Genomic DNA, 24,062 nt, shown 5'->3' on the forward strand with positions numbered 1-24,062 from the left:
TAATTCTAACACTCCCCATCTCTGTGCATCTTTAAAAGCAGCCCACTGATAAAACACAGCCCTTAAAATAAACTTCAGTTTATTTTTCAACAGCTGTCCAAAATCCACATTGAATAATACTTTGCTATGCTGTATCTAATTGAAGACCAGATGCCGTTGAACTGAAGTCATCAATACCCCGTACAAGTTAAGGCATCTGCTAGCAAAAAACAACTTGCTTTTTTTGTCTCTTTACCTTCCAGCTCTTTGGGTCAGGACCAGCCTCATCTGTAAGGTGCATTACAAGTGTAGGTAGTTGTAAAAAGAAATATTACCATTCTTCTCATGACAGAGAGGATAAATTGTAAAATTTTTATTGCAAAATATTAAAATAAATTACATTTTACAAAGACTTAGCAAATATTTACATACAGTGTGATTCCAGTGACAATCAGCAACAAAGAACAGACAGACAGGCATATTATGGAGTGATAAGAGTCAGAACTGCACAAATGTCAAAAGCCATATGAAAGACAAGCTAATTTTTAAAAGTTAAATCCATCACAAATGGAATAAATCCCACGAGGCACAAAAATTACATGTCTACAAAGTTCTTTTGTTTACTCTACAGACATATTGCTTTTTGCTCTCCTCGTCTGTCTCTACACACTCTTCCAGATCAACTGGAGGAAAAATAAAATCTTTGCACATACAGCTGTGTCACCATGGATCTGTTATCAGTCTGGTTTTAATTCTGCGTGCTTGGTGATATCCATTGCCAGCAACAGATTCACTAATCATTAGTTCAGAAAAATTAAACACTCTGATTTTGTATTTCCTCAGTGACTTCGTACCAGTGTATCAGATGTGTCAGGCTGCCTGATGTGAGACAGGTATCTGAAAGTGATGCCCTCCTGGCAAAAACGGGCTTCAATAATGCAATACAAACCCAAGAAGCATCACAACGATGTCATGAAGTATGGGGTCACACAGTCTTAAAGCACTTAAAAGGCCTTTTGTAGGAACAGACTTCCATGGTCACATTTCAGGATTTAATTTTTGAAAAAAGAGTAAAATTGAAAGTACTGGCTCATCTTGGCAAAATTAGTAAGTGAATCCATCCTTCACATGATGTGACTGGAAATAAAATCTACTTGTAGGCAACAGCTAGAAAAAAAGAGTTTTCACTGCTATTCCATCCCTTCCTTATACATGCTCTTAAGCTTTTTTCCTTCCTTAGATATCCCCCTTTCCTCTCTTTCCAGGAAGAGTTCTGTCTCACCTATAAAACCAACTCCACAGCTTTAAGAAAACTGTTAACATTACTAGTTAGTTAAATGAAATCAACAGGTATCCAAAGAAAATGTTTCCAGATTGACCAAAGAATTGAAATAACCACAAGACGTAACCAGGTAGCACTGGGGAATTCACTCAGAGAGACTTTTGGAGCTGAAGAGAACAAATCCAGCCCGGGACACCCCTCTAAGTCATTACATGTAAATCTGAAGGCAGAAAGACATTAGTTTAGATCCCCCAGGCAGCTTCTTTTCTGAAAACGTGGAAGACAGGCAGGCAAAAAGCTATCCTGTTTAGCTCTTCGGCACTTCTGAGATGGCACCATAATTTTAAAAACCCTGGGAATGGTTCAGCTTTTTGGAGAGAGTCATTATCAAAGCTATGCACCAACTAAAGCCCTCCAAAACTCTGAAACATGTAGGGCTTAACGAGACCAATTCTCTTGGCCCCTGTGTAAAGAGGAATTTTTTCCCAGTGTTAAGATTACATTAAGGCACATGGTGGGATATCTTGAGAACAGTTTTGTGAGGTGTGATCATGTTTCCCCGAAAAACTGGGAATATTGTACTTTGTTTTAATAAATTTAAACTATTACTTTAAATCCCACGATACTTATTATGCAGACTTATAGTCTGTGCTGACTACACTGGGAAAGGCCAGAGAGCCACATCTAGCTTGATAATATGAAACAGATCCCATCTATTCTCAGCTCTGGCATACAAGTGCACTTCGCTACACAGAACAGAGTCTGGGTTCCAGTGTGCAACATCCCCTCCCAATCAAAGCAGCCCAGCCAAGTGTCTGGGTTGTATTATTTCAGTATTATAGAGAATTTTTTCTTTCTTCTTTTTCTTGTTTTTTAAATGAAGATTGGACTACGCTTTTTCGTTTCACGCACTTGCTGAAAGTCTTTTCTCTCCTCGTTGTCCTGTAGCTCTCTGTTACTAAAACTTTGATCTTTGCATCAATAATGGAAGACAAGTTGGAGGAAAACAAAAACCAAAAACTATATGGAGTGCTTTCTCTTTTTTTTTTTTAAGTTAGTGTGGACTTTTTAAAACAAAAAATATTTAAAAAAAAAGAGAGAGAAGGCTAAACTGACTACACAAGCATCCTGCGCATAGGCACATAATCCTACCTAACATTTCTTACAGTTATTAAGTACAGCTGTCAACCACAGCCCTTCAGATACAAAAACTTGAAGGGCATGGAGTAATTTTAGAAGAGTGGGGATTAAGCTATCTTACTAGAAGTAAATAAGAATCATCTTGATATGGCCTCTCCCTCTTTCCTGTTAGATACAAGTCAAATTCATCCAGCCATCCCTGCTCCAAATAGCATATAGAATTTTATTACAAATGAGGATCTCTCTTCAACAATACTACCATAAATTGCAGATTAAATACAAATCAAATGATGTTGACTCCACAGTTGTTCAGTATGACAGGTGAATATGAGTTGGCCATTATTTAGCCATTGTGTTCACATTCTCTTTGAAAAAATGTCATATATGTGGAAAATTCTAGGAAAGAAACAGAGTAGTAAAGACAGTCCCTTGTTTCACAGTAGATAATTTCAAAACTTCCCATCTAAAGGCTGTCCAACCAGAGAGCTAGCTTCCCATATATTCTCCTTCTTCCATGGGTCAGGGCAGCAATTTAAGCTGCAGCCAATACTTGTAGTTATCAGAAATAGCCAGTAATTTAAGATTAGCATTGCAAGGTTCCAAAAGGTCTTACAGAGCTAGCAAGTCTGCCAGCATTACACTGAAAATGAGACTGGGACAACTTTTAACTGTTCACTGGACTTTGGAAACTTTCGAACATACCAGAATGGCTTAAATGCTCTAAAACCAAACAGATCAGCAGAACCTGACATGTTAAGGTTTAAAGGTCTTGGCTATTTTCTGTTCCAAGTGTACTGGGTAAAACTGAAGTCAATACCTCTTGCCAGCATACAATCAAGAGCCTCATTTGTAAGAGCTGTCAGGGTTAATGCATAGACATAGAAAAAGAGAGAAAAAGAAAACCATGGTAAAATTTCTTTGTAGCCAAAACAATTTGGGCGTACATGCTATGAACAGACATGCTTCCTTCTAGTGAGTAGCCCATCTCCAAGTCAAAAGATAATACTTTTAGAAGCTTAGAGCCAAAGTTCCTTCTAAAAAAAGTGCCTTATGTCCTGAAGTCACTTGATCACATCTCAGTTTGCCCAAGGTTTGATATTGCCCAACCTTCTATCAAGTGAGATAGAATAACCATTGTATATGCACATAGGTCAAACTCTAAAAACAAAACAATATATGAAGTGTAATCTACTGTTTCAAAAATCATCTCCCATTACAAGTCATGAAGTACCAAGGCAGGGAGGAATATCAAACAACAATACTGACTAACACACTGCTCAGATCAGCAGCAGTGCTACAGATCCCTTCTGACAGGCATTAGGGCATTTGGAGAATATCTGTGCTTCCCAAGGTGATTCTTTCCTAAGAAGAACAGTGTCAATAAAACTTCACCTGTACAGAGATACTGTATAAGGTTAATTCAAGTATTTCCTTTAGGAAATGGACAGTGGAAGGACACTTCCAACACTAAAAAAGTTCATTGCATCCTGTTTGTGCCCATACATGCTTTGATCAATAAGTCTTACAGTCACTTTGCTCTTTGACAGTTCTGGGGCTGATATGCAGCTCAGCAGCCCAACTGGCGAGCTTTATCCCAGATTCTTCCTTGTTAGAGAACTCCTTCTCGATCCATTCCTTTGGAACTCTTAATTTTAATATTTTATTTATGAAATTAGAATTCACTATAATTTGACAAGCACTGACATTCTATAGAGATGTTTCAGAGCTTCCTTCTCAGTCTACCAGCACAGCACAGCTCAGCTCTGTGTATCCTGGCATTCCATTCAAAGCATCTCTTTAAGTACAGTGCCATATTTTTGGCAGTAACAACTTAACAATGAGCAACCCCCTTGATTTCATTTGTGAGAATGCCAGATTCAAATCCAGGTTTTCAGAGGTGAAAGGATAATGGAGTAACCGAACGTATTTGATGCCCAAAACAGTCTTGCAACAGTATAGTTACACTCCCAAACTATTTCCTCAATGAAATGCATGAACTCAGAACAGATCCAGTGTATTAACTAGTCTTTTCTATTTTGTTCAAGAACTATAACATCTAAAGAAGGAGTGGGACTCCAAATTCAACTGTTATTTTACAAGTCTTTCAGAAAAGCAAAGCTGATGGGCTCAGAAGCCAACTTAGGATGGGAAAAGGAGACTGGAGTTTCTTAGTCTGGGACTTGCTTTTGTTTTCAGAGACAGGAGAAGCTGCAAACCTACTTTTCTCCTTGCTCTATGTTCAATATGCACTGACCACTTTCAGAAAATCATTGTCCAGCATGCTTCACGTGGCAGCTTTCACACTGCTTACTGTATTATATTCATTCATCAGTTGTTCATAAGGCACAGAAAGTTCTAGCTCATTATTGGTAAAGGTAGATTCATCAGAGGATGGGAATTTTACCAATTTTTTTGCAGTTTCAGATTCCTCTGCAAGATTATCATCCATAGAGGATTTTGAAGTTTCCTCATCATCTGAGATATCTTCTTCTTCATCTTCATCTTCATTTACAAATGTTATATTGGCATTCTCAAATATTAAGGGCCGATAGTCTCTGGAATCCCACACTTCACCTTCTTCTTCACTAATCCTGTCCAGCTGGTTCACAAACATGGTTCCTTCTAGAGGGCTGTCTCCACTATGTTTGTCATGGAGGGGTCTCAGTACGTGACCATTTTGAATGTCCAGGGAAGCCTCATCATACTCAAAGGACTCTGTTTTTGTGTAAGTCACCTGAACATCTATACTGGCATTCATCTGTTTGGCATTTTCCACTATAATCATTTTGTCATTGCTTGTCTTCAGGGCCTTCTTCCCAATTTGCTTTATAAGGTCATTGTAGGTCTCTTCCTTCTTTGAAAGAAAGCTGAAAATGTTGACATCCTTTGAGGTACCCATTTGAAGGGGTTTTTTAGGCCGAGGGTGGTTCTCAAATGACTCTTTTCTTTTTTTCCTGCGTTTCTTGATTGCTTTGTGGACTTCCACAAACATACTGACCTTCCAGTTAACGAAAAGTGAGAGCCAAGCTAGCCCCAGATAGATCCATAACTCCACAAAATATCTGTAAAGCGCATGGTAGTTTGCATCTGGATTTACACCTACAGGAAATTAAAAACAAAAACATTACTGTAAGAAGACTCACAGCTGATAAACCTTTGAAGTTATGACCCTGAGAATTACTCTCTTCCTCACTAAAAGAGCCTTGTTATTTGAACACTGGTCAGAGAGCTAACGAGTGGGGAAATGAAAGAAAAAGTTGATGCCACATTTTCCCCTTCTTGGCCACACATATTCTGACCACTGGACTAACAAAATAAAAATAAAGCATATTTATCCTCTCCTTTTAAGATATAAAAGTGAACATTTTCCTGTTTAAAAATTACAAATCTTCTTCCTGACCCTGAAGTATGCATATATAGGTACCTTCTTTGAGAAAAAGATTCAGAGTTCCACTTATGAGGACCAAAGTGCTGAACAGAGCACTGGCTTTTCTAGAAAGAAGAGGTTTAGGAGGAGAGAGGAATATGCTCAGCACTGCCCACTGACTAGTTCTAGGCAGGTGTAGAAAACATTGCCCAATGCCTGCACATCCTGCTTAGTATATTGGATCCCATTGAAAGGTGCACAACTAACATGGTGGGCAGGGTAGCTCCTTGCCCGAAATACAGACCTGGGGTACCAGAGGGACTTTGGGGCTCTCGAACTTGGCTGCAAAATTAACCCAATAAAGTCCTTAGGTGTCTACACCAACACTGAAGAGCCAGATCTAGTCCACTGGATCAGTACCTAGCCTTAACAGAATATTTTATCCTGCAAAATGTGTTGGTAAAGCTTAGAAAACATATTTTCAAATTAAGAGTTTAGAAGTAGAATTGCCACAATATACATGTAATGAAATAATACATAAAATACAATTACTGACCAGCAACAAAATCTCCAAATCCTATGGTGGTGATAGTGATGAATGAGAAATAGAGGCCTTCAATGTAATTCCATCCTTCAGTCATCATGAAGACAAAGGGAGGAATAACCAGATGGACCAAGACACCCCAAACAATGAATATAGCTGTGCATGTAATTTGGGCTTTCCTCTGTGAAGAAAAAAGAAAGTCAGGAAACGATCTCAATTTTTTTTTTCCAATCATGGCACCAAGAATCATCTGACAGTAACAGATATTTTAGTTTTGTGCTGACAATTTAGCTACCATAATTAAAAGTCCCTAAAAGTGACTGAAGTAAACACATTTTTTTCCCTTTAGGCAGAACTCCCTAATCTTACAACTACTTGCTCAAAAAGGATTATTTGCTCATAGTTTTCTTTCTTGGAAGAGTTTAAGGAGTCCTTAGTATTTTCTAAATTGGAATGGGATATGGACATAGCACTCTAGTCTAAAAAGCCATCAGTACCTCTAATTTTCCTTTTATTCATTTGAATACAGACAATCAGAAGCGATTTATGTTGTTTCTCTCCCATTTCATTTTCCTTCACTTTGCCACTCATGCCAACCTCTGTACAAACCTCCACATACACATGTATTTCACTATTATTTTGTAAACTTTCTTCTCAGGTGCAAACACAAGAAATTTCTTGCTCTGATTCTGAAACCAGGAACTAAAACAATCCCAGTGCCCTCCAGGCACTATGACCCTGCATTGCTTCCCATTTCTGTGCAGAGTTAGAACTGAGAATTCACTTGCATTGGGGAAGGGAGGAGAAAGAAACCCAAACAAATCATCACCAAAAAGCTAACAAAATGGCACAAACAAAAAAGCAAAACCCAGTAAACTCAGAACAAAATATTGTTCTGCAGTAGGTTCACAGCACATTAGGAAGTATTTGTGCTAGCATGCAGGCAGGTAGGAGCCAAGCAGGACAGCATATTTTCACTCCTGTGCCTGAGGAGCTTGAATGAAACATCTGTGAAATGGAGCCTCATGTACATTTGTTCTAAAGGTCTTTAACATAAGAAGCAGTACCAAAGGTTTTTAGGAGATCTCATTTTGCTAAACTTCTTGCAGAACTAACATATCAGACCTCATCCCTCTTTTAGTTCTTTCAATGCAATTCCATTTGGGGAAATTTGTGCAAGTGTTCATTTACTATGAGATAAGCAGACAAGTTATGAAATGTAAGCTTAATTCATGCACCAAAACTACACAGTTCAAGGGTAAACAAGTAAGGGCTTACCAGGCTTACTCCTCTTTTCGTCAGAAACTGGCCCAGCCTCTTGGCACGTCCTCCAAAGAATTTCCCCAGAGCACTGATCCACGTCAAGCAGAGAGGGACTCCAAAAAGCCCATAAAATATGCAGAAGAGACGCCCAGCATGTGTCTTTGGGGAAACATTTCCGTAACCTGAAAGAGATAAGTATGTCCTCTGTCTGTTCTGGCTGAAGAGAATTCAAGGCAATGCTACCTGTGCACAAAACACTGTGTGGGCTCCTGCTGTGGTGGGCGCTCCTTACTTCACCATCTAAAAGGGATTTAATTTACTCCAGCTGCTCATCTTCTGAAACTGGATGTGTTCCAATTCTACTCTAACAAACACAGATTCCACTACTGCACTTTAAGTGTTCCCAAGATTTGGTGCATCTTTTTCTGGACAAGATGGGATAAATAGAAAATAAAACTTATCTCAAAACTTCTAATATGATGTCCCAATCTTAAACAGCACTCTTTAAACTTGATTGATTTAATTTTACAGAATGAAACTCAAAATTCATCCTGAAGCTAGATCCCATGTGAAAAATCCACTGTACACATATAACTTGTGACCTGGTACCTTTGCAGGGTAAGAGCTTGTGAGTTAAGTGCAAGGCAAATAAGTGCAAGATATTTCAAATTAATTTAGTTCTTTGCTGGTTATAGAACCCAACAGGGCATTATAGATTCAGGCTCTAAAGTCAGCAGCCTATTTTCTGAACTTCTGACAGAGTCTTCTTATTTAGGTGTGTTACTGACTTCAAAATTTTTCATAAGTTATACTATAAGCTGGGTATTGTGAATTTTAAATAATAAAGAAAAAACACAGTACTGCATATGGTTTAACAGTAAGACTTCTACATTCAATCCTCTCTGGTTATTTTGAATTCCTTTTTTTCTTTTTTAATTGTGCAGCAAGTGTGTAACAACACCACTTAGCAAAGATTTTTCTGTAAAAGCAGAAGGCAAATGATGTTGAGTTCTGCAAACCTATATATCACAGGAGAAAGAAGTCTTCCAGTGTAGAGGATCTTACAAGGACAAATCATAGTGATATTTAAAAAGCAACAGTTGTTCTGCTTCACATTTTTTTAAGAGGTGGATAAAAAATATAGCTAGGTCTGCAAGCCAGGAACACTGATAATTTAGTAGTAGCTCAAGAGAACGCGTATGTGTAACAAGACAGCGATCCAAAAACCTCATATGCACTTGCTTTAGGTATTAGTTTAATGGAATGCTTTGTTACGCTTTTGTTTTGGAATTTAACAATTTGGAAATTAAGTGCATAAATCAATGGAACTGGAATGACACCAGCCAACACCAACAGCACCTTTAATCCATTACTTATTGGAAAGGCACACTTTTCTCTTCTGTACACATGTGGAGAGGGTGCCAAAACCCTCGTTTTTTTCCTCTAAGAATCTGCATGCAAACACATACTTTAGGCAGCTCCAGCCATGGGGACTTTATTCGGTGGCTACCTTGACACAGAAATGGGAGAGTACAAAAACAGTAGAGCCCACAGAAAACTACAGCTAGGAAGGTTGACATAGTAAATATTTACCGATCGTCGTGATCACAGTAGCAGCAAAGATCACAGCGTTAGGCCAATTCCAGTTGTTAAAAGTATTGTTCCCAGTGATGGCAACCCCCTGTCCAGCAGCATCTGAAACAATCTGTAAGGAAAAAGTAACAATCATCTTGTAAAATCCTTGGCAGCCTAAAAAAATAAATGTGTCTGTCCCTCTCAGGTCTGTCCCTTAGCTCATACTTTCAAAATAATCTCTTTTTGAATTTTTTGTGAAGGCTGGCCTAGTATATTCACTAAAAATAATTATATTAAATACTAAAAACTTTCTTCACACAAGAAAAATTAATGCAGGTGCTCTGACATTTCAATAGGGAGTTTCAATTAGATAAACTTTTACTTGACTTAGAAGTTTAAACCAAATGGATGTCTTCCAGAGAGCAAATAACACTCCTGCAGACTGAAATAGCATTTAACCTCCAGTGCAGATCTTGAATTTGGTTTAATACTAGGGACATCTTCAGAACTACTATCCATTTCAAAACACTGTTTCATGCCTCAGCTTGACTTGGGTTTAAATCTCATAGAATCCCTGGCAAAGCTTATGTGATTCATGTTAATTCACCTGCTGTCTCTACCAAAGTCAAACCATCTAAAAGCAAATGGTAAAACTGTACTTTTCAAAGACAGAGAAATTAACTTTTTTTTCAAAGCATTTCATTGCACTTTTTCAAAGCAACAGGATTCCAATCATTGTCCTTGAATCAGGCCCTTTTCTTCTCCCACGCTGGAATCTGGTATGCCGTGATAAATGCAAAGCATTAATTCTTATTTAGTGCAGAAAGTGCAAGTTTCAGATCAAAACCATGCATCTTGCTGATTCTGGAGTGCATTTCTACCTCCCCAAAGTAAAAGGAAAAAACCAAACAGATATACATATACCCTCTGGGAAATCTCTAGTTATTTAAATGTTTGCCTTACCATATTACTTTGCTTTTTTTCCCTTCAGTGTAAACACTGAACAAAACTCTGAGGCTACATCAATAGACAGAAAAGGTGAAGATATTTCCAAATGCTGATTTATAGTATTACCCACTGTATGCATTTCTCCCTCAAAAAGTGTTGAACATCAAAACTATCTGCAGCTAAATATTTAAAATACTGGAAGCAATACACTTTAAAACATTTTTTTTTAGTAATAAACATGACAGGTGATGTTTATCTTAAACTGGCAAGAACTTTTAAAGTAACAACCAGCTCTTATTTTCCCCATCACTCCTTCCTTCCTTTTTATTTGATTAAGATCTGATCTGGACCCAGCAGAGACTCAACACAAAATTTAATCACTACTGAAAACATACACAAGTTAACACAGGTTTTAATTATTCTTGAGACTTATTACCTATCACCACCCTCCTAGTGTAATAAAAATGCCCTCAAAGTGAAAGTATTGCACATGTACAAGATGCACACAACTTAATTAAAAATGCACTTTCAACACACAGGCTGTTCCAGAAGATAAAAGGAGAAGCATTGAAAGTGAATGAAGGTAAAGAATTAGATTTTTTTTTCTTCTTGGTAAACTCAAAGTATGTGTAAAACTGGATGCAGTGTCTTTCCATAGCCTACAGGCTCTGGAGAGAAAAGGAACAGAGTTCACACCAAGGCACTCATTTATCATGAGGAAGTGGTGTACCAATGAGAAGCAGCTCTAAATCAGGAAGGTTGAGAGCAGGCAAGTAAAACAGACAAACTCTATTCCAAAAAGAAATTGATCACAAGAGCTCATCTGAGAAGAAACCAATCAAAGCATGATCATTCATTTCTGCCATAGTCTGCAGAGGAACTTCCTGGAAGTCCCAAGGGACATCCAAATCACCTGAAAAACACAATCTGTTATCTATTATTCTGGAAAAGATGCCTTAACTTCTTCCATTGCCTAAGTGTTACACTGAGCACCAGTTTTCCAGTCATTTTCCATTCCATAATCAGACTTAGATTTTTGTTTTAGTTATTGTTTCCTCACAGAGCAAGTGATTTCCAAGAGACCCAGTGAACTATCCACTCCCATTGTCACGGGCCATTATCTCATTGCATTAATCCACCTTGGCCTGCCTGACCTCATGAGCTCAGTTTCCCAGTACATACACTTATGTCAAGACCTGCCAGGATTTGAGGTCTGGAGGTCTAAAGAGGGCCCAGATCTGAGGGGAAGAAGCTGCTGGACTGAGCCAGGCAGCTAACATTCTGAGGAGATGGCCAGCTCTACAAGTTATATGAACCACAGATAATTCTCCAAACACAGCCGACACTCTCTTCTTGTCTCTATTTGCACACATCTATTGGCTACTAGCACACAATTAATTATCTAAGATCTACAGTCCAGTCTTCTAAGTTACTTTATGCCTGATATAAGTCTGAATGCACTATATGCATCCCAGCTGCAGGAACAAAGACAGTCACAAAACACACTTATATAGCTTTGGTGCTATGGGAAATATGTAGCTGCTTTCCAAATGGCTTAACTTTTGCCCATACTGAAATAATTAAAGATTTTGGCTTAAAAAAAAAAAAAAAAAAAGAAGTGAGTGGACACTATACAACTGAACAGCAAACATGGCTCTGTTTTTTTGCTTGGCAAATCTGTCAGATTCTAATGTCAGAGATGTCTTTGTTTTCATATGCTAGGATATAGAATGCCCCAAGTTGGCTGTGCTTGATTTCCTAGACTACAGAAAACTTCCACTGGAAAGTCTTTGGATTGAAAATACGAGGCAAGGAAGAGGAAGAAGAGGGTAGATGGTTCAAGTGTTAGTATCTTGAAAGATGTAATTTTAAAATACTTTTTCAAGTATGCCCAAATGCAAAAGCTCAAAATAACTAACTCATAATTTATACATCGCCTTAGGTCTCACTTCAAGAAAGTTCATACTGAAAAAGGCAGGAGTGTTTTAGCACCTGCCACTTGAATCCTCTCCATACGAGTAAGAGTAGGGCTGAAAAGTTCCCAAAACAAAGATAAAAATAGCAAGGAGAAGTCTTGGCCCATATAAGTCCCACACCATTACTGACTTTATTCTAAGATTGAAGGAGTGCAAGAAAATCTTAAGATACTCTAGTAATGAACAGTTGGGTCTGACGACAATAAGCAATAGGAAGAAAAAAGTACTTCTGGGGTACTTGTGGCCAGATAGATACTGAAGACAGAAGATAATAAACTGGCTATATATAAACTAGAGCAACAGATCCTGCCCCACAGACCCCCTATTACATACAGAAAAAACAGCTAGATATTGCTCAGAGCCAGGTCTCCTTTGAAGAGGCTAAAGCCACCCTTCATGTTCTTCAAAGCATTCTCAGGGGATCTGACAACATAGGTCTAATGACAGCTTTAAGGTTCTCCCAGTGGTATGAACGATTGTCTTTTGAAATGCTGCTTTTCCACAAGAAAGGAGATGTAATTGAACTATTAAGCCTGAAATTAGACCCAATGGCTTTCATTCTACTCTCAACAGCATTACAGTGTAATGGACAATCACAGCTTCTGAAAGCTGAATCCATTAAAGCAAGAACTGACTGCATCCTTTGAGGACTCCTAGGCTTTGTCCTCACTTCTGACTCCAAAAGAACATAGGAGTAATTTTGCTTTTTTCTAAAGTTGTTTTATCGAGGATGTAGAGATTTAGTGCACTGAAAAACACTGAATTTAGAATCTACCAAGTACTTTAGAGACTCTCCTACAAGGAATAAAAAAGCTTTAACAGCAATCTTTTTTCCCATTGATATCTAAATCTTTTACACAATTTGAAGAAACCAGAGAAGTGCAGTAGTTATCTAATCATAGGTAAGTATAATACTGGCAACTTAGCCAGTCACAATAAAATTGTCCAGGGTAATAAATTTTAATTTTAAACTATCAGATGAACACTATACTGCTGTTCATCTTTAACCATATTTCATTTTTTAACCAAATCCAGTAGCAGCAGGGCTAAACAGATAGGTGAAGTAGTACAAGCAACTGTATGAACAAAAAACTACATAAACAGTTAAAACCATGCAAACTGCACACCTTTTTACTTGTCCCATATGGGTTTCACAGTGATTTAGGTTTTATGGATCCAGCTATAAAGTTACAGTAGCAGTCAGCTATTTTTAAATAATCTTATTTTTAGATGCAATAAAAACATATTTAATTGTTACTGGAGATCTTTCCAATAATAAAAAACCTGAGTCACATGTTAAGACTCCCAGGTCAGATATACATTACAAAGTTCTGCTGACCTGGATAATATTGTCGCAGAATTGACTACATGTACATAAAGAGGGAAGAAAACCTCTCAGCCAGTAGCCCTTTAGAAGGAAAAATGCCTGTGGGTGGTCACAGCTGGACTGACAGAACAGCATCCTCAGACTCATTATGCAGACAGTAGCACAGTGGCCATGGGCAGAAGTTTCCTGTCCTGTTGGCATATTGCACTTTGATGTCTGTTTACACATTAAAAGCAGCAGAACCTATTTCACAGGCACAGTCTGAATTTTGTAAGCTACTTTTGTTCTTTATAGCTAGATCAAGTTGTAAATTCACAGTCAAACTAGAATATATTAATCCTAGCTTACAGCTGTCATAGGTCAACTACTGAGTAAGTTTCTGTGTTTAGTTGTTAAACAACAAATACATATCTAATGTAATACTAAACACCATAATTTATTGTTCTGAGTTACAGTCACTGGAGAAAGAGAAAACAACAAACAAACAAGATAGATATTGAAGGTGATTGGCTTTCACTCTGCATCGCCAATGTACCCCAACAGAATGGAAGATACTGTCCATCAAAGAAAATATTTTCCTCTCTGGAATGCCTTGGCAGCTTGGGTTTTGGGTAAGGAAGCGGAAAGTGAAGCCAACTATGCAACTAATGATTTTACCAATGAATAAAAAAGTCTTTCTCCGCAATTACTTTTCATGTCTAGATATATAAGGTGTACACAAGTAATGTTTTAATAAAAATTCCAGTTTGAGTTCCTCAAATATTTCATATTAACCTATATATTCTTTCACCTCTCTTCCCAACCTCAAAGACAGATGCAGCACTGCTAAGAAAATCTTGCTGTGCCACGCTGCTTACTTTGGTAGCCAGAGACACAACGTGGCAGAGCTGCAGAAAGCCGAGAGAATTCACATACGGTGAAATGATTTCATCGAGGCAGCAGAAAGATCAGCTATTCCCATGTCATCTTTAGAACGGCTGCTATACACGTGTCAGTGCACAGAAATGGAAGCTCATCGCTTCTTGGAAAGGAAAAAAAAAATTCTTTAAGGATTAGAATACAAAAAACCCACACAGCCTAGAATGCAAAGCAGCAGCACCCTATCTGGACATGCATGTTTCTGCCACTTGGCACCTTTCATATGCAATCTGCTCAAGGCAAGAGTTCTCAGGAAAGCAAGGTAGTAACCATGCTCCACTTCTGAGCAGCTCAAAGCTACCAGAAAAGCACACAATGGTGGTTCCTGCCATCTTTTTTCACTCCCATCTCCAGTGTAATGTCTGTAATGACAGACTTACCCTAACTGCTGGCTTGGCCTGAAGTGTTCCCATCTGAATCACACTGGCAGTATTACCAGAGCCAGCACATGTGGCCAAGCGGACAAGCCTTTGAGGCTGCCTTCACCACTTGACAGTCTCTGCATGATTACACGAACCAGCAGGACTTAGGATAGCTGACCTCTCATTTCCCTCTCAGCATTATCTGTGTTTGCAGTATGAATTTCATGTTTGTCAGGGCAAGAACCATGCCAGATGTAAAAAGAAGTCTTTTAGCTGAGTCCTGGATTTCCTACTTCTCTTCTGTGGGGAATGGTTTGCGACCTTTTTTGAGAAAGAAAAATAAGACAAATGAACCACATTGTCTCAGTCTGACAGGCAACACCCTTGTGTCTTGCTAACCTGTGAAAGTTTTACTGTCCTTTACTGACCTATGCAGAGAGGTGACCTGAAAGCAAGAGGTTGGGGCAAGAGGTGCAGGATATGAGTCAGCAGCACCTGTATTACAGAAGGATGGTGGGAATTAATAAATTCCACATTAAGTGAAGAGGACATCAGTTGACTACACAAGTCTGGTTCCAGATCAGCTAAGCATAAAGGAGTGAATACCCAGCTGGCCTATGTTAAACTAGGTTCTGCAAGACTCTTGATAATCCTAGAACTTGTATAGTCTGTCTTAACAAACAAAATCCAAGGCAGAAAAAGCTTGTTTCTAGCAGGACAATGGGGTTGCGGACCGTAGCCACCTACCACAAGGTCAAAGTTGAAACTGAAACAAAAAATAGGAAGTAGTCATTGAGGGAATAATGTTAACTTTCACTTCTACAAGAACAGAAACTCCACAGGCTTCATGCTTGATGTTGACAGATGTAAATAACACACATAACCAAAAGAATACACGAAGTTATGCAAAAAACTAGAGATCACTAGGACTATACAGGATTCCTTCCCCCTTATCTATGAATTGAAACAGAAGAAAAAAATAAAAACAAACCCTGGAAAGCAAGTGTTATTCCCCAGGTTTACATTCCTATGTAGATCAACTACAAATAGCAGGGGAAAATTTTTCCCCTTGCTGTCATAACCAATCACTTTATAAATGCAGTGCAAGTGCTATTGCAAGTGCATACATATTTTGCATTTTTCAATCAACAGTTTAGTCTTAAAATATAGTTCTCTTATCAAAGGACAAAGTTTTGAAAATTCCCAGTAGGGGGAAAAAATCCTGGCAAAATATGGATTAACATACTTCAAGGGGGGAGTTTTTTCCAACAATAGCAAGACTTAACCCAGAATGAGATATTTTCACACTTCTATCAATACAGCAGATAGAATATTATCTTCTCACTTTTCCACAGCCTAGGGAAAAAGAAGAACTCAAAGAAGTTTTGTTGTTTTTTTAACTGCTTCACCATGTCAGGGGTTTTTGTTTATTTGTGTGCTTTTAATAAGGTAATTATGAAAGTCATTTAAATTTGCTACAAGTGACTTTAAATGATCCACCAGTATGTTACAGCATACAAAACAGAAAGGCATATGTACAGTTTGAATGCATTGCATATAACATACTTTATCCAAAAGGTTATGTAACAAGATTGAACTTGCTCTGCAGAAAAAGTTTGGCTAATCTTGTTGATTCTTCATTTACCTAGCCAGCTTCTTAGTGTTTCATTCTGTTCATGCAACAGTGCTTCTCAATGCATAAATTAATTACAGAACCAAGACACTCTATTGCTTTCCCTTCATTATGCTTTACTTTGGTCTGTCAGGAACTTGTGCCTTCACCTAAGCAGAGTTTTTCTTACCTAATTGAGCCTCCAGCACATGCCACTTCCTACAAAGCTGTCCCTACTCTAAGCCTGATAGTTAAAGAATGCATGTAAATACATGTCTGGTTTTCACTCTGCATAGTTTTGTGATACAACAGACAGCAAATTAGGCATAATTTCTGGCTGTTAGTTTAGAACACACAGCACCCAGAAGATTTCTTTACATGTCTCTTTCTTGATTTCTTATTTAAGTCATTTTGTCACAATTCGTTATTGATTTATTTTTAAGTGGGAAACCTCCTGTTCTGAGACTTTGATGTGCCTGGCACTTTTTTTTAAAGCAGTCTTGCTAGTTTTATTGCAATATTTTATTATCTCAGTTTAGGTGGAGAAAGCACAGAGTGGGATACCTTGTCCTTTACCAGACTTTGAAAGCAGATTCTAGTGAAAGCAATTAAGTACATGCTATGAAGAAAACAGTGGATTAGAGCTCAACATCCTTTTTAATTTACTGATTAACCAGCATAGAACAGGCTGTCCAATAAGAACACCAAAGACAAGAAACTACCAAACAAGATACTATCAAACACACAGAAACATGGAAATGGTCTTTACCAGAGAGAAAATACTCTTGACTAAATAACTGCATTACTGTACTGTAAAAAAGCACTGTGTATGTTCTTTAAAGGGTATAAGTGAGTTTGAGACGGCTTAGAAAACATTGACATCTTAATCCTACACACATACCTTTACACTTGAGAATATTCACTATTTAGTACAATTCTGAGGAAGCTTCTTAAGGTTTATTTACATGCTCGGAACTGATGAAGAACACTGACATACCCCAAAGCAAACTGGAACTGCTCAACATGAGCTCCAAAATCTCTCTCCAAAACAGTTTGTTGGATATGCCAGTGAACTCCTATTTGCATCTGGAGTTCTATCACACTAGCTGTTCTTAAAATTCACACTACCTAATCCCAGAATCATCCTTAAATGCAAAGAGTATTTAAACAACAGCATCCTTACTATGGGTTAGTGAATCCATTGTGTTTGTGTGGCCACACTTTGGTAGTTGGGGGGTGGGGGCTATGGGGGTGGCTTCTGTGGGAATCTGCTTGAAGCTTCCTCCATGTCCAGCAGAGCCAATGCCAGCCAGTTCCGAGATGGTGCAGACCCATGGAGAGAGCTCACTCTGGAGCAGGTTGTGCCTGAAGGACTGAACCCCATGGAAGAGTGACCCACTGCAGCAGCTCAGAGAGAACTGCTGTCCATGAGACAGACTGTGATGGAGAAGTTAATGGAGAACAGTCTCCTGTGGGAGGGACTCCACGGCAGAGCAGGGGCACAACTCCTCTCCCTGAGCAGTGGCAGGAATATGATGAGCTGACCATAACACCCCCATTCCCTGTCTCCCTGAGCCACTGAGTGGGACGAGGTAGAGCCTGTGAAGGAGGGAGGGGTAAGGGGAAGGTGTTTTATTTAAGATTTATTTTACTTTTCATCATCCTGCTCTGATTTTGTCAGTAATAAATTCAATTAATATCCCCATGTTGAAACTGTTTTGCCTGTGATGGTGACTGGTGAGTGATCTCTTCCTGTCCTTAACTCACAAACTTTTCACTGTATTTTCTCTCTCCTGTCCAGTTGTGGAGGGGAGTGATGGAGAGACTTTGGTGAGTGCCTGGCATTCAGCCAGTGTCAACCCACCACATTTTACTATTGCATACAGTCTCCAGGACCGTCCAAAAGTGTGTGAGTGAAGTTTTTTCAAAAGAATTTGTGTTTAGATACAATGCCATTATAAATAAAACATAAGAGATAATACTGTCACACCTCCCTACCTTTATTAAAGATAGTGGCTTAAGAATCTGTCCTGACTTTGCAGAATAGACCTGCTTTCTAACTATTCTGCCAAGTAGAAAAGAGTTTTCCCACACCTTCTCCCAGGCACTCATGATAGATAGTATTTTTCCGCCCTTTTTCTTTAGCACCATTATTTTAACACAGCACCAATTACACACATGTTAAACAATGCAGAAAGTTCTTCCGTAGAATGAGTCTCAAAAGGAACAGAGTGATAAATTTCAATCTGGGCTTTTTTCTCCTGAGTTTTATTTCTCTCTTATTTCTCCTGGCAATTTCAGGGTTTTTTTTCTGGATTTTATGTTTTTGCAAGTGCAGAGTGTCTGTGGGAACAATGATGAATTTGTAACAGAGACCAAGCACTTGGCTTTGCTAATCCGTAACTGCTGACAGTGACAACCCAGTGAAGAGAGGAAATAATTGATTTAACATGCAAAGGGCAGTCTCATTAAAGACAGTAATACAGACACAAGCAGCTCTCTTTGTCCTCTTACTCTGTATTCTTCCTAGTTAGCAAAATGAATGAGGGTAGAGAATGCACATTTGTCATAGACAGAAACACTCCTTATTTCAGTCTTTTAAGTGCTCATCTGTTTTCTTGTTTTTCAATTAAAATTTAATCAGACTAAGTGATCCTTTAGAAAGGCAATCTGTTAATTAACCCATATTAGACAGCAGAAATCATGCTCTTCAAGTACAATCTCAATTTATTATCCAGAAATAGCTCTCATTAGTCAGAGACAAGAAGGGAGGGAAAGATTTTACATATAAATTTAGAAGATATATGCTCTGCTCTGGTTTTAGCTTGTTATCTGAAGGCCATGCAATAAATCATGAATTTAGAGGAGATGTAAAGAACCATTTCTTTACATGCCTGAACCTGAAAGACACATGAAAATCTAATTGTGGCTTAAATATAATATTTATGAGTCTAGAAACTTCAGGACACAGTCCAGTGGAAACAAGTTGTGAACTTACAGATAAATTAATTCCACATCATTGTTTGGAAACAGAAAAGGTAAATAATCCTGCCAGCTATTCCCTGCTTGAATAGATGATCAAAATTAGACAAAGGATGAGCAGCATGAAACAGGACACAAAAGACTTGACAATAAAAATTTTACGGCAGTCTGTAGTGCCAGCATTTGCTATGTTGACTATTTTTTCCTACTTTCCCCTGCACACACTCCACCCACCACCACCTACCCTCCCAATTAAAACCAGACATTCACATGCTGGCCATTTTAGTAATTCATATAGGTGCAAATGCTGATCACTTCGATTAATTCTACTCTATCTACAAAATGTCCACAGGGTTGCTTCTACTTGGAGAAACACTCTTAGTATTGTCTAATGTTCTGCAAGATTAGCTGCTCAATCAGTGCTGGTAACTAGCACCACCACCTTTTCCTTCCCTCCAAGGTGGACAAAAACATCACAAAGTGTATTGATATACTTGAGTTTTGCAGGGAAAGTTACAGCTGAGTAATACACCTAATCAAGAGAGTTTTCCTGAGGATATGATGCTTCCCAAGATGCGAGTGCACATTTTTTTTGTGCGCCACTTGGCATGGAGAACAAAGACTGAGTTTTAAAGTTAGTGGAAAATATCTTCGTAAACAATCCCCACTGAAATGATGAGAGAATTATCTCCTGTGGGACAAAGAAATGGGTGGAGCTCAAACTTAACACTCCTAGCTTCCCAACTTCTACAATATCTGAAAATTAATAGAAAAACAGTAGTTCCAGGAAAGGCTCTCAATTTAAGAACAGAAAGTGCCTGCCTGTAGAAGAGAACCTTGGAAAAATCATTTGACTTAGTTCGATTCTAGGGACAACAGACTAGCAAAATACAGTTTGAAACTCATCTAGTTTCTTTAATTTTCTACTTCAGTCTAGGCTGTAAACTTAAATTCTCCTTGAATTAGCCTGCAGTAAGAGGAGAGTTCCACAACCTCCATATCTTGAAAATGGACCTCATTGCCCTTGAGAACAACATAGGTTTTGTCATCAATTTTATTTAGAGAAGATAAGCAGGTTGTACCACAAAAATAAAGGGTGAGAGGAGATAGTGTTGCTTTCTTTTTACTGTATCAGAAACTATAATGCAAGACCACAAACAAAAGCCATATAAACAAAAACCCAGTTTGGTATAGGAATAAACAACAAAAAAATAAGTCTGAATGAAACTAAGCTGCAAATTAAAACAGGCTCTCAACCAGGCAATAGCTGTTAATCAAAACATTCAGCATGGTAGTGTATAAGAACCTCCCTGCCTAAACCAAGGTCCAGATTAACAGCGATTAGTTTAGCTAATGTAAATATTTCTGCAATAGGGTGTTAGAGGTAAGATTTTGGATCTGGAATGCTTATTACTACTATAGTGCACTGCAGAGCATATTTTTGTCCTTTAGTAAAATCGTCTTAGTAACAGAGGAGGAGTTCTTCAGGGAAATGTTGGGAGAAAGTGTTTACTCTTTTACCATTTTCTGTGGCTCCATTTAAAGTGGTGCAGGAGTTCTTCCTCAAGGATGGACACAATGCCGAGTGCCCCAGAGAAAAATGGTGAAGAGCAAAACAAGTTACTTGGAAAGAAACAACTCTACTGATAAATACAAGATTTATACTTCAAAAGACTAATACTTTTGCAGCATAAGCTTGATTTATTTTTTCTCCTGACAGACTTACTTAAAGACAAGAAAGTCTTCAAGTAAGGTTTGAGCCATACAGAATAAATATAATTTCCTTTACTGAATATACTAGTGGTTCTACAAAGGGGATGCATTTCCCTACTGACTTTGTGAAGCCTTATCTTAAGGCCACATGGAAAATAAGTACAAGTCAAGATCACTGATTTTGTAATGATAATTTGCACTCCTTATTTGTACCAAGTGCTATTCTACTGAAGGTTTACAGATGGCTGTTACGTCTACAGCTACAGACATAACACAAGAGCTGTCCTCTTTGGATTAAGCACATTTTGCATGAAAATATTCCATCTGACAATGGAAACAGAATACAAATCTAAGCAACATGGTCCAGTGAAAGGTATCCCCCCTGCCCATGGCAAGAGGGTTGGAACTGGATTATCTCTAAATGTCCTTCCAACACAAACCATTCTATAATTTTGTTCTTTGGCTTTGTAAGAAGCAATGCAATAGTTACATTTGTCTTTGCAGCTTTCCATCATAATCATCTATTTTACAAAACAGCGTTTTAAAAATAGGCAGTATAAGACATTTTCAGTCAAAACACACATATGTGTTTTCTAAAAAATCCTCACATGGTGTACAGGAGTGTTTGTGGAAACCTGTTGTAGTCTGCCCAGACATGATTTGGATAATGCTTATTGATTTCATGGTCTGCAACGAGTTCTATGTTTGCCCTTCTCCGTCCTCATGGAAACTTCCCATTGCTTTTTCACACTACCTTTACAGAAAGGAATGTCCTAAATCTGAGGCTTCATTTTTCATGCAGTAAAATTCAAGAATAAAGTCACAGAAGGATGTTCAGCCCAAACAGGGTTGGACCAAAGCACACCTCCTCACTAAGGCAAATTGAGGCCAAGCCAGCTCACGTGAATTGACAGAAAAACACAGTCAGGCCTTTAGAAATATTTGTGCTCTTTCTATACCATGTAATCAATCAAGCATGCAATCAAGCCTTGAAGAGAAAGTGAATGTAACACCACTGATCAGAAACCAAGCAGTTTTAAGATGTTACATGGTGAATTTTGAGGGGTTTTGGCAAACTGAACCATTACAGTTGAATGAATAAAGCTTTCTCTCACTACCGACCACTGCTATCCTGCTGCTAATTTTGCTTTGACATAACCTAACTAACAACATGCTTGATTAGTGACTTCTCGGCCCAGATGTATAGAATAGAAGACTGGGGTAAACGACTGTGATGAAAGAATTAATTAATTCTGCAATAACCCCCCCAAGTTTTGGAGTAGTTTCTGCTTTAGAGTAAAACATGAAGTCATTGAGGTTTAGGTGGTAAGAGTCCGTAAAAAAACAATTTAAACAACTGGAGTTCTACTTCTATTATGCAGTTCAAATAGGTGTTACTGTTTCCTTTGGAAAAAAAGGTCTAATTTGCAGGGAAATTAACCTCTTGGAGGCATGTCAATATTTTTACAGCATACACTGTTTAAGACTTGCTTGTGTATGATGTATAGCATGGACAGTTAATTTTCCCATAAGTCATAATTCATAGGACAAACAATGTGAGGGATATTAATGGAAAGAGATCAACAAGGTTATTTCCTTTTTGTGACTTTCTGCAGTTAAATAGTAAGTGAAACCCTTAATTCAGCAAATAAGTTAACTGGAACTATTTTGTCATTGCAGAATTGAATACTAAAGCTTCCCTATTTGTGATATTTGCAGATCCTATGCTTCAGCAAACAAATGTTGCTTAATTTTATTTCTGTGCAATGGATGTAAATACCAACTGTTTTGAAGAGGCATTTGGTGTTTTTGACAGATCAAGACTACAGAATTTAGCAGTTTATGTATTTTCCCCCCTATTAATTTCAGGACTAGATTCCACTTTTATGAACTACTTAATAAACTATTTTGATGAAAAGCATATTCAGTGCTTTACCAGCATTGCCTTGCTCTTTTGATTAATGCAGTAATAGAAATGTTTCCTTTTCACTTTCCCAAGTTCCACATAGACATGTTTTGAAGACAAATTAGCTAAAGGTTACTGCTGCATGAGAACTGCAGCTGTTCTGCAGATGCCGAGTGTCCCTAGGTTTCATTGATTTACCAACATTCTCATTCAGAAATAAAATCTATCAGACTATGTCATAGCTTTCATTAGTATAGCTTAATTTGGTGGACTTCTGTTCCAAAATGCTTATAACACACTTCGTCTTGGATGGGGAAAAAGGGAAAAAAAAGTATTTTGACAACTTTTATGTTGCATCAGCTGAAATTAAGACACTGAAATAATCTGCAATACCAGATTAGGCTTCCTTCCTATCTGAATACATACATGGTGACTAATGTAGCCAACTCCCCTCTAGAAGGGCTTTGGAAAATGCTGTTGTCCCCATTTCAGAGATAAGAAAGTGGAAGCAGAAGAGTCAAGAGTTTAATCAAGCCCTCACACCAGCTGGTGACCTATGTTAGGCAGGGTTAGAACCAGACAGTGTTTGCATGAGACTCTTGCAACAGAGCTGGTACCGATTGCATAAGCAGATGGTAACCCATGGAGCAGTCTGTTTCCAAAATAATACATTTCAGTTCAGTTGCAATTGATTTAAGTAGATTTAAATTAAACCAAAACAGTCCTATTGTCAATAAAAACACAGTTTATTGAGATGAATTTATTAGATGCAGAGGGGTTGGACAGAAAATGTTGGTATTACACAGGAAAAGTAGAAGAGGAAACTGAATTTAAAAGGAAGCTTCCCACCACTCCCTCCCTCCCAACCTGCCAAGCTCTCAGGGTATAGGAAGAGTTAATTAGGACAAGTCAAAACACAAGTGATCCAAACTTGACAGCTTTACTCACAGAGGCTCAATAAGCTTTTTAACTCAGTAAGTGACTTGAAGCATTAAGTAACACTGCATACTATATTCTCTCCTATTTACAGCCATGCATTAAAATATGCTTCAGGGTAAGAAATTTACTGAACACTCTAAAAACTGCTTGGCTTTTTAGGCACTAGAAGGAAAATGCCAGAGAGTTTTGGTTTCACCAGCACTTTTGTATTTCATCCCCAAATTTCAAT

The 24,062-nt window shown here is 38.1% G+C and overlaps 1 protein-coding gene across 1 annotated transcript in view; it reads right to left on the reverse strand.

Annotated features, from left to right (window-relative positions):
• Positions 1-337: 337 nt before the first annotated feature.
• The window catches only part of KCNK5 (potassium two pore domain channel subfamily K member 5), a 34,479-nt gene continuing 10,754 nt past the window's right edge, over positions 338-24,062 (reverse strand). The window contains exons 2-5 of the mRNA XM_039697999.1: positions 9,169-9,280; positions 7,591-7,757; positions 6,325-6,493; positions 338-5,500 (exon numbers count right to left, since the gene is read on the reverse strand). Of these exons, the coding sequence (XP_039553933.1) occupies positions 4,686-5,500; positions 6,325-6,493; positions 7,591-7,757; positions 9,169-9,280 (1,263 nt within the window). The 3' untranslated portion in view covers positions 338-4,685. The remainder of the gene's footprint in view (positions 5,501-6,324; positions 6,494-7,590; positions 7,758-9,168; positions 9,281-24,062) is intronic.

The sequence above is a fragment of the Passer montanus genome, unplaced genomic scaffold (assembly GCF_014805655.1).
Source record: "Passer montanus isolate IOZ18808 unplaced genomic scaffold, ASM1480565v1 scaffold12, whole genome shotgun sequence".
Classification (NCBI taxonomy): Eukaryota; Metazoa; Chordata; class Aves; order Passeriformes; family Passeridae; genus Passer; species Passer montanus.